This window comes from Schistocerca cancellata, chromosome 3 (assembly GCF_023864275.1).
Source record: "Schistocerca cancellata isolate TAMUIC-IGC-003103 chromosome 3, iqSchCanc2.1, whole genome shotgun sequence".
NCBI lineage: Eukaryota > Metazoa > Arthropoda > Insecta > Orthoptera > Acrididae > Schistocerca > Schistocerca cancellata.
In genome coordinates, this window is record NC_064628.1 from 689928483 (window position 1) to 689943071 (window position 14589).

A 14589-nucleotide genomic window follows, 5' to 3' on the forward strand; every position below is an offset into this window, starting at 1 on the left:
CTTCTTTACAAAGTCAGAGATGTTATGTCACTACAAAAGTAAAACCGAGCAGTCGTATTTCGAACTGCGTTGATCGAGTACTCGATCCAACACTAAAAATTACATTGCTTTCAATTTTAATCGAATAATGCGTAAAAGTATAAAGCAGATTAGTCACATTACGAGCTGCAGTAATTACGTGATCAATTAACTGTCTCGATATGATCATTCTTGCCGCGTTCCATACGTGAATGGAACAGGAAGAAACACGAATAACTGGTATAGTGGGATGTACCCTCTGCCACGCGCCTCACGGCGTTTTGGAGAATAGATGTGGATGTAGATGTAAATACCAAAAAATTAAATGCCTTTTAACTGTAACTGCTGTTTGCGCTTATCAACTGTTGCGTAGCCCTTTTGGTGAGGAAACCAATTAGCATCAATTAAGTGGAGCCAGTTTTAAGCGCACATGACATACCGGTTTTACAGACGTAAATTCAGAGTTTGCTAAATTACGACTGACTGGTGGGTTAACTATGACTTCTTCATAGTAGTAATCTTTGCAAGCGAGAATGGCGGAAATAAAGTTTTCTGCTCGCGCGTATTGTAAAATGATTCTTCATGCAGCAAAATATCCACATTGTGCTGTAAATGGTCTTTTGTTAGCAGAAGATTCGAAGTCGAAGGATGCTAAGTCCAAAGGATTGGTGATTACCGATGCAGTTCCATTATTTCACATATGTTTACAAGTGTTCCCAATGACGGAGGTAGCACTGACGCAGGTAAATACACTGCTGCTACTAATATCATGCTATTGGCAATGCTAAGAAAAACATATGTGTGTATTGCAAATACACCATATTGCCTGCAGGAGTATGAACGTTGTTGGGACATTACATACTTGGTGTCATTTTGCTTTAAGAAACAAACATGTTTTGTCAGTTGTAATACCAGTTCGAATTTATCATTAAGTCATTTCGTCCAAAAAAAAAAAAAAAAAAAAAAAAAAAAAAAAAAAAAAAAAAAAAAAAAAAAAAAATCTATCGAACGGTATCATCAGTGCAGTTCATATTCGATTAATGATTCCCATAGTGAGTGAAAAATATTTAATACCAAACACATTTTAAATGTTATACGGTTAAATGTTATACGGTTAAATGTTATCCAGTTAACCAGATAATCATTTGACGATCTTGTTTATTGAAACATCTACTTTGTGTGAACGTTTGTTGGGCAGCGCTAGCTTTTCCAAATGAAAAAGTGAATCCACTTTATAACATTTATCTTCAAAGTGCGTCCTCTAGGTTCCACATTTTTGGAGCTAGCAAGTAGGCCCTAATGAGCATCTGCCGCTCCAAAAGTAAATATTTATTGATAGTTGCGAAATGAATGCAGTCATATTGTTACCAGTAACTAATACACATTCATAAGAAAGTAGACAAAATGAAGTGAAATTTACTAACTGGAAGTGACTGTGTGTTTGGCGCTGAGGGGGGGGGGGCGGCAAAGGACCATTTATTATACAAGAAACATTTGTGTGTCTAATTGAAATGCCAAGTTTCCATGACCGGCAGCTAGAATATCAGAATTATCAAGCAAAGAGGAGAGGTCAAACAGATTTCAGATGGCGTATCTTTTATTACAAGACTAAAAACTTCAGAAAACATGAACATCATACATAAATTTGTTATTAGCAATGAAATTTGTAGAAACACAAACAGGCTCTTTGATTCATAGTCATGACATTTAGCAGATATAATGCACCAAGGTAGATTTTAATGTAGTGAATGCTCAGTCAGAGAACATGTGCAGTTATACTCATTTATTCATTGTTGTGTACCTATAAAATTTTTCGTATATGTGTGGCACTGTATGAACTCTTTGAATGTAAGTGAATTAATATTTTCTGTTATTTGGCAGTTTAGTGTCAGCTTGACACTTCACACCAGCTGTATAAAGCTTGTCTATGAGTCTCAGACAGTAAAAACATAGGCATAGTAACCAAAATTACCATCTTAATGAAGCATATGGTCTCTGAAATCAGGTAGCGTTGATGCAGAGAGCATGGATTAAGTGAGATTAGAGTCCAGACCAGACACACAATTTTAATCTGCCAGAATATTTCATTATCAGTCTGCTTCGGATGAATATTTCAGTGCTCTGTAAGACTTAATACACAATTCTTGCTAGCTTGCGTGCAATAAATCTTCAATGTAAATCCCAAATGTATTTTATTAGTCCCAACTCCCAGTAGTAAACTGACCATGACACTTTAATGTTACTCATCAGGTAGCATGTCATCCATTGATTGAGCACCATTTTTATTATTACTGTCATCTATAGAAAATAAAGGATCACTAATGATACTATAATGTGGAAAATAAAATATTGTAAATTTAACATTGAGCCAAGACTGTGTATCCGAGAAACTTATATTTGTCAAAACCATTTCCTGCCCTACAATCAGTCCACCACAATGGTATGAGATTGTTTAGGTGTTAGGTAGTTCATGTTGTATCCACATGGGTATAAGTTAGTAATTGACTTTGATACTAAATCAAGACTTGGCAGAGAACAAAACTTCAGTGTCTCCTTGTTTAGGATCTTCATCAGCCTGTTGTATGTTGGAACTACACTATCACGTTAGTAGGACATATACTGAGGGTATAAATGGCACAAAAAAAAAAAAAAAAATTCACAAACATCATTGTTGATAATAGGAAGCCAGTCGGATCTGTTTCTTAGGTTTTGTCATAGGAAATTTATGTACAGGCGGCCAGTTTAGGTAACTGGAGAAGTTTTATTTAGAGAGAGAAGAGAGAACAATATGTCCTTCCTTAGACCTGATATGTGTTATCCCTCTAAAGTTTCTAAAAATGTGTTCAGTTTTGTTTTTATAATGTGTAAATGGAGTCAGACTGCCCATAAATTAATTCATATGCCATCCATTACTGGCATGAAACTTTTTGAAACTTCTTATATGTAAAATTTTGCCTAATTGTAAATTTACCTAGAGAGTCAGCATTCTACAACTTGATACAGGCATCGATAACATTGTAGTTCCAAAGCTGGACAAATGGGAATCGACACTAGACGATGTGTTTTGTAGTGCTGAGGTCTGTGAAGAAATGGCTTGTTGATTTCGGCACGAGGCAGGAGTAGATTGGGCAATAGTGCAAGTATGAGAAATATCGAGGGGGCCAACAAAATGTGTAAAACATGGATTGCTAGTAATCTTTCTGGTACCTGTACATAGTGAGTCACTTTGCACTTCTGGTAGGGGGCACATTCCTGGGTTTGTAAGCGGCAGTCTTTCTACATGCTAAATCATACAAAGCATTGCACCAATGCTCTCATAATGTGCGTACCTGGATAACTTAGTCCATGAAGGACTCAGATACACAGTGGCTTAGTGATACAGGAACATATGTCCTTGTCTGGCCAGTGCCTTCGTCACAGTATGCTGCTGCATCAGCACCTGGCAGGGGCATGCAGTGCAATTGAAGAGCCAACATTCCTGGCAGCAGATCCTTCCGTTCTGCACTGTTGGCAGCTCAGTGCCTTTCAAAGGGCTAAGCCTTCTCTCTGAAGCCACTGATTCCTCTCTTTAGCGTCATCATCATCATCATCATCATCATCTCCATGTATGAAGAGCATCCCACCCTGCTGATCATATTTTTCAAATATTTCAAATAGGATGTTCTCGGTCATTCTGTCATTTTCTTTCCTAAGATGTTGCCTATGAAATTGCTTTGTAGCAAAAAATCATGTCTGATTAAGTGTCCAGGTGGTCTTGCTTTGTGTTGGCCTATAACTTTCAGTTGTTCTATACTCTCTCCTATTTGCTGTAGAATTATTTGAAACTTAAGTGCCAAATGTCAGTCCCGAACTGAGCTATGAAATTCAGGTAATGCAGTTGGATTGCCAGTTAATTATTATGGAGCTGTGAAAATGCAAATCCCAGTGGTGAACATTCGCCGTAGATGGTGAAGTTACAGCATTCTACTATAAACCTGAGATATTGGACACCAGTCATAGTGGCAAAGACCACAGTTTGTCAACTTTTATGAGAAAAACCTGACTGTTCCCAGGATCCATTGCTGCACTGCTGGAGAACCCCATCCACAGAGCAGGCTGAAGCATCTGGGAAGATCGCACAGGGGGGCTGTAGCAAAGGATGAGCAAGTAGTGAAACCCACGCAACACCTGCCTAGCATGCTGTGAATGCCTAGTGTAGGTTGTTCTTCCACAGAGTTGTGGAACCACACCCTGGGGCGTCCAATATGGTAAGGGTCTTCAAAAGAAGACCCCCGAGTGCTGCAATGGGTTTGGCACAATTACTTTGCATGTCTACCTCAGGCAACGGTCTAACATGAATTTGTATGCACGTCTGTATGTAAATGCCTCAGTATTTTTGCAGCTGTCTAGACATTGTTATCACCTGCAGTAATTGAGCACTTTGCAGCTGAAAGCTGCCAACAGTACTGGCAGCAGTCAGGAATTTTCTGTCATTGAATTACTATAGGACCACATGGAGTGGCACGTAGACTTTGGCAGCACGTGATGTGAAAAGATGATAGAAATGTATCATATGTAAGTATTGGTGCAGTTCTCGCACAGTTGTTGGCACTGGATACTTTATCAGGGTGGCAACTATTTCTGAAGATGGAAATATGCTAGTAGCAGACTTATTGAATCTGGCAGGGGGGACTTCTGTAGCTTTGATAACATATTTGGCGGGATTCAGTAGTATTCCATAGATGCTGATGTCATGAAAAACTTCTCAAAGATAAAGCACATGTTCTTCTGACAATGAAGATGCTACTTCATCAATGTAGGTGAAACGTAAGTCTAGGTTCCATAACATGTCTTTTAACAGACCTTTTGAAAGTCTTTGCAGTGTTGTGCATCCCCTATGACATACAGGTAAGCAGATACTTTTGTGGTGGTTCTTTTGTGTATATCTTGAGGCCACTGGGATTTGATTGTAGTCATTGACAAGATACAGCATGGAAAAAGATTAGTCAAAAATGAGACATGAGAAATGTCCAGTGGGTTGCACCAGATAGCCATTGGGAAATGTCAGAGCATTCAGTGCTGTATGGTAACCACATGACCGTCAACCAACTGGCTTCTTTGCCACCAGGTGCAGTGATGACACTCACATGCTTTTTGATACTTGTGCTGCGTTTGGGTTAACCATTGCATCGAGTTCCACCTCGGTGGGAACCTGCACCACAAAACTGTAAAATAAAGTCTTCATTTTAATACTTGTGTGGGCACTATTATAACCATGAAATATGTAATGATTTTATTTGGGTTTCTCTGGCTGTAATTTTAGAGGACAGGCGACGTGAATGAAGTCAGCATTTCTCTCTCAAGTGAGATACTCCTTCGCATAAAAATCCCACATGAATACAAAAACTGAACACTTGGGTCACCAGAGAAGGGTAAATATCTGGGGCAGCTGTTGCCTGACACAAATTGGGAGAGTAGCAGGTTACTAATTTTTTTTCTTGTGTGCTTTCATAGATTTTTAAATTCCTTCCATATATTAGAATTTGAGGTGTACTCTCATCTTTTACACTGATGGGAAAAAATCTTGACTCCAAGAAGGAGTAGTGCGACATAAATGAAAGTTGGTAGACATGTTTCTAAATCTGAAAGATGTCTCTTTAAATTTCGCACCAGTTGTATAAGAATGGTGCTAAGAGGATGCAGATCAGGTTTACTTTATGTACACTCTATAACAGTCATGAACTTTAGCTACTTTTGGGATTGGATGTGGTGAGTTTGTGTTAGTCAACAATGCCTTTAAGGTGACAGACTCCCTTATCAACACCTCACTGAGTTTGGATGAAGTCGTGTAATAGGGCTAAGAGAAGTTGGGTATTCTTTCTGCTATATGACAAAAAGATTTGGCAGGAATGTAGCCACTGTACATGACAGCTGGCAGCAGTGACCACGAAAATGTATGGTTGCAAGAAGATTGGGCTCTGGAAGGCCACAAGAAAACCAGGCTTCAGAAGCCCATGTGGCACTACTGAGGGGAAAGATCATTGTATTTGGTGTCTGGATTGTCACATCATATGGCATCTGCAGCAGTAATCTGAGCAGCAGTTGGCACAACAGTGACACAACAAACTGTTACAAATTGGTTCGGTTCCTTCAAGGATAGCTCCAAGCCAGACATCCTGTAGCGTGCATTCCAGTGACCCCAAACCAACACCATCTGCGGTTTCGGTGGTGTCAAGCAAGAACCCCTTAGAGGGCAGGCTGGAGATCTATTGTGTTTTCTGATGGAAACTGGTTCTGGCCTGGTCCCAGTGCTGGCTGTGTGTTGAATAGGAGAAGGCCAGTTCAGGACATGCAATCCACCTGTCTACTACGTATTGCACACACTGAACCTACACCTGAAGCTATTGTCTGGGGTCCGATTTCATATGACAGCAGGAGTACTCTCATGGTAATCCCACATACCCAGCCTGCAAATTTGTACCTTAGTCTGGTGATTCGACCTGTTGTGCTGCTATTCATGAACAGCATTCCAGAGTGTATTTTCTAACAAGATAGCGCTCACCCATATACCGCTGTCGTAACCAAACATGTTCAACAGAATGCTAACATGATGTATTGGCTTGTTCAAGCACACATGGGGCATCATCAGACGATAACTGCAGTGTCACCCACAAACATTAACCCTCCTTTTATAGATCAAAGCAACAGGCATGGAACTCCGTTTCACAAACCGACATTTGGCACCTTTACAACATAATGTATGCATGTTTGCATGCAACATTTGGTGGTTACACTGGTTATTAATGTACCAGCATTTCATATTTGCAATGACGTATCTCGCACTTAATTAGCCTGTGATCTATCAATGTTAATCACATAAATGTGTTACCTAGACAAAGGTTATCTCAAAATTTACTCTGCATTACTTTTTGGTGTTGTGATCTTTTTTCCATCACCATAGTAACTATTAAAGTGTAGATTCACGCAGCTGTCTCTTTTGTGTACGGACAGCTACACATCTTAGCAAAGCTGAGAATGCAGGATGCAGTTGTTCACAAGTTGTGGCTCACACCAGCACCAGTGACATCTGTTGCTTCTGGTAAGAGGTCATTCTCAGTTCATATGGGCAGCTGGCAGAAGTGATGAAGACTGCTGGCCACACTCTGTGTGTGGGAAGAGCTCACAATTTGTAGCATAATTCCCAGTGTTGATCAGGGTCCTTTGCTTTGGAACCAAGTGGAGGTTCTCAACCAAAGGCTCTGTCGATTCTATGACAGCCTTGCCTGCAGGTTTCTCAGCCCGCGTATGGTGTGGAGAATTGTAGGACACCCTGTGATAGGTCAAGGGTGCACTATGCAAAGAAGCAGCTGCATGGGTAGCAGAGTATGTGTGGTGTGCACATGGGGATTTTTTAGGCTGTGTGGTAGTTTGAGGTCCTCTGAGGAACACTCGCCAAGCGATACTTGGAGAGTGAAATCAGACCTCATACAAAGTAGACACTTTGACTGTCAAAATTTTAACAGTAAAGTGTAAAAGTATTCATAATAAAATTCCTGAATTTACTGCCCTGTAGGATTGTCATCATGCTCAGATTATTCTTGGAAATGAGACAAGCTGAAACCCATAGTAGAAAGTTCTGAAATATTTAATGAGGCGTCAAATGTGTATCGAAAAGACAGATGAGGAGCCATAGGAGGAGGAGTGTTCATTGCAGTCAACAAAACAGCTATGTCTATTTAGGTGGAAATAATCTTAATTGTGAAGTTGAATGCAAGTAACAGGCATAGGTGAACTCAAGTAACTTATCAGATGCCTTTATCAGCCAATCAATTGTCCAATGACAGCTTCAGAATCATTCAGAGAAAATCTGTGCTCTGTAGCATGGCAATATCCAGAGCATGTGGTAGTTGTTAGAGATGACTTTAACCTACAGAGTATAGACTGGGATGTCTAGGAATTTGCTCCGTGTAGTACAGATACAGTCATCTGAAGTATTTTTGCACTCTTCTCCAAAAAGTGTTTGAGTATCTAGTCTGACAACCCACATGCAATGGAAATACTGTACTATATGTACATAGTATACTGTCATAGTTGTAGCTTCCTGACAATGCAGGGATCATACTGCTGATGCCTGAGCTGCGATTTCCCAATGTATTCTGAGGAGTGGGTGCCTGTGCAGTCTGGACTCTTGGACAACAGCAATGAGCAGGTAACCTTTGTCATGCCTTTGTGGTGCCTGTTGGGAGAGCCTACAATTGGGGTGTGTGGCATCAGGCTGGATGATACGCAACAAAACAGATTAAACTCATCCATATCGATGGCTGTACCAACACGGCCATCACATTTTTAATGCAGATGTTTACAACACCATGGCACTTGTGTATTTGGCCACGCCATTGGCTCGCTGCAAATTTCTCAAACTTCGCTCACAACTTGCCGATAGCATAGTTTTGTACACTGATGGTTCGAAGTCTGCCCACGGTGTTGGCTGTGTTTTTGTCATCTGGACTGATAAGTTTCAATACCGGCTTCTCGACCAGTGCACAATTTTTGCAGCAGAGCTTTTTGTCCTCTATCAGGCTGTTGACTACATCCGTAGGCACCAGCTCACTCACTGTGTGATCTGCTCTGACTCTCTCAGTGCCCCCCCCCCTCCCCCCCCCCCCCCCCCCCAGGGGGTTCACAACTCTTTTGTGGACACATGCGTAGCGAGCACGGGACCCCGAGCTAATGTGGCCCTCCTTCCTTTCCGGGCTGCATACCTTCCCTTTCCTCATCCTTCCCCCTCCCCCATCTTCGCCCCCCCCCCCTCACCTCTGGCTCTTTCCTTCCCTTTCTCCCCCTCTGGGAGTATGGTTTGTGCCTACGTCCGGAGACGGACGCTCTAAACTGTTACACATTCCTTGCTTTCTATACTTGCAAGTCTTCGTCCTTCCTCTGTTCTTCTCTTTTCCTTCCCGCTTCTCTCTGCACTTTTCTCCGCTGCGGCGTTTGAGACCCCTCTTCTTTCCTTTCCCTTTCTCTTTTTTCCTCCCTGTGCATGTCTGAAGGCCGACCCACGCACTTCCATGCGTAGCCGGTGACGGGGTAACGCGTAATTCCCTGCCCCGGGTAGACAGGTAGGACACGTACGTACCCCCTGGTAACGGCCAGGCCCAGGGAGGGGTGATTACCTGAGCTGATACCTTCCGAAAGTGCCGATTGGTCCCTCCGTCTGTTTGTCGGGAGGTGTGACCTGGGGTGTGAACAATCACCTAAGGCGGGAGTGCCCTCAGTGAGGGCCCCCACAAGGGAGGAGCGCGGCATCGGAGACGCTGGTAATCATGGGGGATTCTTCCGCAATGGTTTCCTCACCTTCCACTATGTCTGCTCACAAGTGTAAGTATACTGAGTCTCAGCCACAGACACTTCTTCCATCGTTGCCACAGTTCCTTGTTGTTTCTCGGTCTGACGAAGGTCACGACTTCTCCACGGTCAACCCTTTCATTATTCAGAAAGGTGTCGACGCAATTGCAGGTCCTGTAAAGTCTTGTTCCAGATTACAGAATGGCACCCTGTTGTTAAAACAGTCAGTGCCCTCCAGGCACAAAAATTGCTGCGTACTTCTCTGCTCCACACCTTTCCTGTCCGGGTGGAACCGCACCGTACCTTAAATTCCTCGCATGGAGTCGTTTATACACGCTCTCTCGATGGATTGTCTGACGAAGAAATTCAGCACTACCTGTCTGACCAGGGCGTAACGGCTATTCATAGAGTTATGAAAAGGGTTGACACAAACATCATTCCAACCCGCACTGTCTTCTTGACATTTGACAAAGTTCAACTCCCATTGAAAATCAAAGCAGGCTATGAGATAACTTCCGTTCGCCCTTATGTCCCAAACCCTACACGTTGCTATCGGTGTCAGCGGTTCAATCACACCAGCCAGTCCTGTTCTAATCTGGCCAAATGTGTTACGTGTGGCAAGGATGCCCATGAGGGTGCTTGTCCACCTCCATCCCCTCGCTGCATCAACTGTATGGGTGACCACGCTGCTTCCTCTCGAGATTGCCCCGTTTTTAAGGACGAAAAGCTCATCCAGGAAATAAGAGTGGATGAAAAGGTGTCGACCTTTGCTGCTCGAAAATTATTCGCCAGTCGCCAGCCCACCGTGCCTCAGACAGGAAAATACAGCACTGTCCTTGCTTCTCCTCGGCCAACAAAGAGGCGGCCAAGCAGACTTGCGACCTCACCTTTAGTGCCACGGTCGTCAGATCGGCCAGTGCAAAGATCGCCCGTTCAACCTCACCACTTTCGCCTGCCCACTCTATGGCTCGCCCTTCATTGGGTTCTGCTAAATCTCGAGCCCAAAAGTCAGACACCAAGCCTTCCAAAAAAGAGCATACTCGTGAAGAGTTTTTACGTACTGCAACTTCCCAACCATCGGTTCCTCCTTCATCTAAACATCATACTTCTAAGAAGGCTACAAAGAAACCCAGTTCCTCTCCTTCTCCGCCAAGGCGTGTCCCATCTACAGCACCACCTGGCGGAAATCGCCCTCGACCGTCTTCTGTGTCGCTGAGGCGCACTGCTGGTGGCCGGTCAACCGGCCGATCGCTGGTGGCAGGAGCTGCTCCTGACCAACCTATGGATCAGGATCTTCTGCCTTCGGCTGAATGCCATTCCATGCTGTCGGTCACTAGCTCCGAGCAGTCTTTGAGTTGACAGCAACTTTGGTCACATTCCTCCATTTTCTGTTCACTCCATGTCCATTATCCGCTGGAATATCCACGGCATTCGAGCCAATAGGGATGAATTGTCGATCCTCTTACGATCCTACTCGCCGGTCATCTTCTGTCTTCCGGAAACAAAGCTGCGTCCCCATGACCGCTTTGTTCTCCCTCATTTTCAGTCCGTCCGATATGATCTCCCCTCTGTTGAAGGCACTCCAGCCCATGGAGGACTCATGATTCTTCTCCATGATACTCTCCATTATCACCCAATCCCCTTAAACACTTCCTTCCAAGCTGTCGCCGTCCGTCTTTCCCTTTCCGGATACACGTTCTCTCTTTGTACTGTATACATTCCATCGTCCACACCAATGGCACGAGCTGATCTCCTTCATCTTCTTGGTCAGCTTCCACCCCCCTATTTGCTGGTTGGGGACTTTAATGCCCACCACCCGCTTTGGGGATCTCCACATCCTTGTCCACGTGGCTCACTATTGCTAGACGTCTTCCACCAAGCGGATCTAGTTTGCCTCAACACTGGGATCCCTACATTTTTATCTTCCTCCACGACAAATTTATCTCATTTGGACCTTGCGGTCGGTACTGTTCCACTAGCTCGGCGCTTTGAATGGTTCGCCCTTGATGATACACACTCAAGTGACCACTTTCCATGTGTCCTTAGACTGCAGCCTCAACTGCCATACATGCGCCCGCGACGATGGAAGTTTGCCCAAGCTGATTGGACACTTTTTTCGTCTCTAGCGACATTCACTGACCGTCACTTTCCCAGCGTCGACGATGAGGTCACACGTATTACCGACGTTATTCTTACGGCTGCGGAACATTCAATACCACGCACCTCCGAATTGCCCCAGCGCCCCCCAGTTCCTTGGTGGAACGAGGCATGCCGTGATGCAATACGTGAGCGGCGAAGTGCTCTCCGCGTTTTCCGCCACCATCCTACTTTGGCCAACTGTATCCGCTATAAGCAGTTCCGTGCGCGATGCCGTCACGTCATCCGCGATAGCAAGAAGGCAAGCTGGAAATTCTTTATTAGCTCATTTAATACCTTCACTCCCTCCTCGGAAGTATGGAGTCGGCTTCGACGGTTCTCCGGCGCGCCTAATTTCTCCCCGGTCTCTGGGCTCACTGTCGCGCATGATACATTCGTGGACCCTGTCGCAATTTCTAACTCATTGGGTCAGCACTTTGCTGAGATTTCGAGCTCTTCCAATTACCCGCCAGCGTTTCTCCCGAAGAAACGTGCAGCGGAAGTGCGACCTCTTGCTTTCTCCTCTCAAAATCGCGAAAGCTATAATACTGTTTTCTCCGTGCGGGAACTCCAACATGCACTCTCTTCTTCTCGCTCCTCCGCCCCAGGACCGGATGGTATCCACGTCCAAATGTTGCTGCATTTATCAACCCATAGTCTGCATTACGTCCTTCGCCTTTATAATCGAATTTGGACCGACGGTACTTTTCCCAGACGATGGCGGGAAGCTATCGTCGTTCCTGTTCCGAAACCTGGAAAGGACAAACATCTCCCCTCTAGCTGTCGCCCCATTTCTCTCACAAGTAGTGTCTGTAAGGTTTTGGAGCGTATGGTGAATTACCGTCTAGCGTGGTGGCTGGAGTCCCGCAGTCTTTTAACACCTGCCCAATGCGGATTCCGAAAGCATCGTTCTGCCGTTGACCATCTTGTTGCTCTCTCCACTTATATCATGAACAATTTTCTCCGGAAACGCCAAACAGTAGCAATATTTTTTGATCTGGAGAGAGCATACGATACCTGTTGGAGGACGGGCATCCTCCGCACACTGTTCTCTTGGGGCTTTTGAGGTCGGCTGCCCCTTTTTCATCGCGAATTTATGGCAGAGCGCACATTTAGGGTGCGGGTGAACACTACTTTCTCCCGTACTTTCTCCCAAGAAAACGAGGTACCCCAGGGCTCCGTGCTGAGTGTTGTACTGTTTGCCATTGCCATCAATCCAATTATGGATTGTCTCCTTCCTGATGTCTCGGGCTCCCTCTTTGTGGACGATTTTGCAATCTACTACAGCTCTCAACGGACCAGCCTTCTTGAACGGCGTCTTCAAGGATGTCTCGATCGCCTCCACTCTTGGAGCATCGAAACTGGCTTCCGTTTCTCTCCCAGTAAGACCGTTTGTGTTAATTTTTGGCGACGTAAGGAGTTTCTTCCACCCTCCTTACATCTAGGACCTGTCAACCTTCCGTTTTCAGACGTCGCTAAATTCTTGGGTCTTACGTTTGACAGGAAACTATGCTGGTCCTCCCACATTTCGTATCTTTCGGCTCGCTGTCTGCGATCCCTCAACACCCTCCGTGTCCTGAATGGTACCTCCTGGGGAGCAGACCGAGTGGTCCTTCTGCGCCTCTATCGTGCCTTAGTGTGCTCGAAATTGGACTATGGAAGCATAGTCTACTCCTCTGCTCGGCCGTCTATTCTTCGGCGTCTCGACTCTATCCACCACCGTGGATTACGTTTAGTGTCTGGAGATTTTTACACCAGCCCTGTGGGAAGCCTTTATGCTGAGACTGCTGAACCTCCGCTGTCCCATCGGCGAGCAGTCCTTCCGAGTCGTTATGCCAGCCATCTGTCTTCCATGCCTGCTAATCCAGCCCATGACATATTTTTCGACGCCTCCTTTGATGTAGGGTATGCAGGCCGCCCCTCCTCCCTACTACCACCGGGAGTCCGTTTCCGTCAACTGCTCCATTCTCTTTCCTTCCGCTTTCCAAAAACCTTCTTGACAACTTGGGGTACAGCACCGCCTTGGCTCCGTCCCCGGATCTGCCTGCTCCGTGACCTTTGTCGATTTGCCAAGGATGGTACCCCTTCACTTGTTTATCGTCGAGCATTTGCTGCTCTATGTGCACAAATGATGGACGCCACATTTATTTACACCGACGGCTCGAAAACATCGTTAGGTGTAGGGAGTGCCTATGTTGTTGGCGACACCCCAAATCACTTTCGGCTTCCCGACTAGTGTTCGGTCTATACTGTGGAGCTTCACGCTGTTCTCCAGGCTGTCCACTACATCCGCTGCCATCTGCGGATACAGTACGTTATCTGCTCCGATTCTCTCAGCTCTCTCCTCAGTCTCCAAGCTCTTTACCCCGTGCACCCTCTGGTCCACCGGATTCAGGACTGTCTGCGCTTGCTCCACCTGGGGGGCGTCTCGGTGGCGTTCCTCTGGCTCCCGGGACACGTTGGTATGTGCGGAAATGAGGCTTCCGATATTGCAGCTAAGGCTGCAGTCTCTCTTCTTCGGCCAGCTATTTCATTGATTCCCATCGCCGATCTACGGAGCGTCTTATGTCGTCATGTTGTTCGTTTATGGCACGCGCACTGGTCGACACTTCCCCAAAATAAATTGCGGGACGTAAAAACTCTTCCTTGTGCTTGGACCTCTTCCTCCCGAACGTGTCGTCGGGAGGAGGTAATTTTAACTAGACTCCGGATAGGGCACTGTCTTTTTAGCCATCGACATCTTTTAAGCGGCGATCCTCCCCCACTCTGTCCCCACTGCTCTCAGTTGTGGACGGTAAGACACCTTTTAATTGAGTGCCCCTATTTTACTCCGTTACGCAGCCGTCTACAGCTGTCGCCTGATATATCGTCAATTTTAGCAGATAACACGCGCTCAGCTGATCGCGTTCTCGAGTTTCTTAGTGCCAGTGAAATGACGTCAGTCATTTGAAGTTTTTCTTTTTGGGGTAACCAACCCCTTTCTGTAGTGGATTTTTAAGCCTTCCTTCTGCTTTTAGTTTCTCCAATTTTATGCCTTTCGTTCCCACTGCTGCTGGTTTCTATTTTAGGTTTTTTACTGTTTCTTAAGTCCCAGACCGGGCGCTAATGACC

General features: G+C 45.1%; 1 protein-coding gene across 1 annotated transcript in view; it reads left to right on the forward strand.

The window, feature by feature from the left end:
* Positions 1-537: 537 nt before the first annotated feature.
* Positions 538-14589, forward strand: part of LOC126175675 (ER membrane protein complex subunit 8) — a 55301-nt gene continuing 41249 nt past the window's right edge. The window contains exon 1 of the mRNA XM_049922599.1: positions 538-761. Coding sequence (XP_049778556.1) covers positions 552-761 — 210 coding nt within the window. The 5' untranslated portion in view covers positions 538-551. The remainder of the gene's footprint in view (positions 762-14589) is intronic.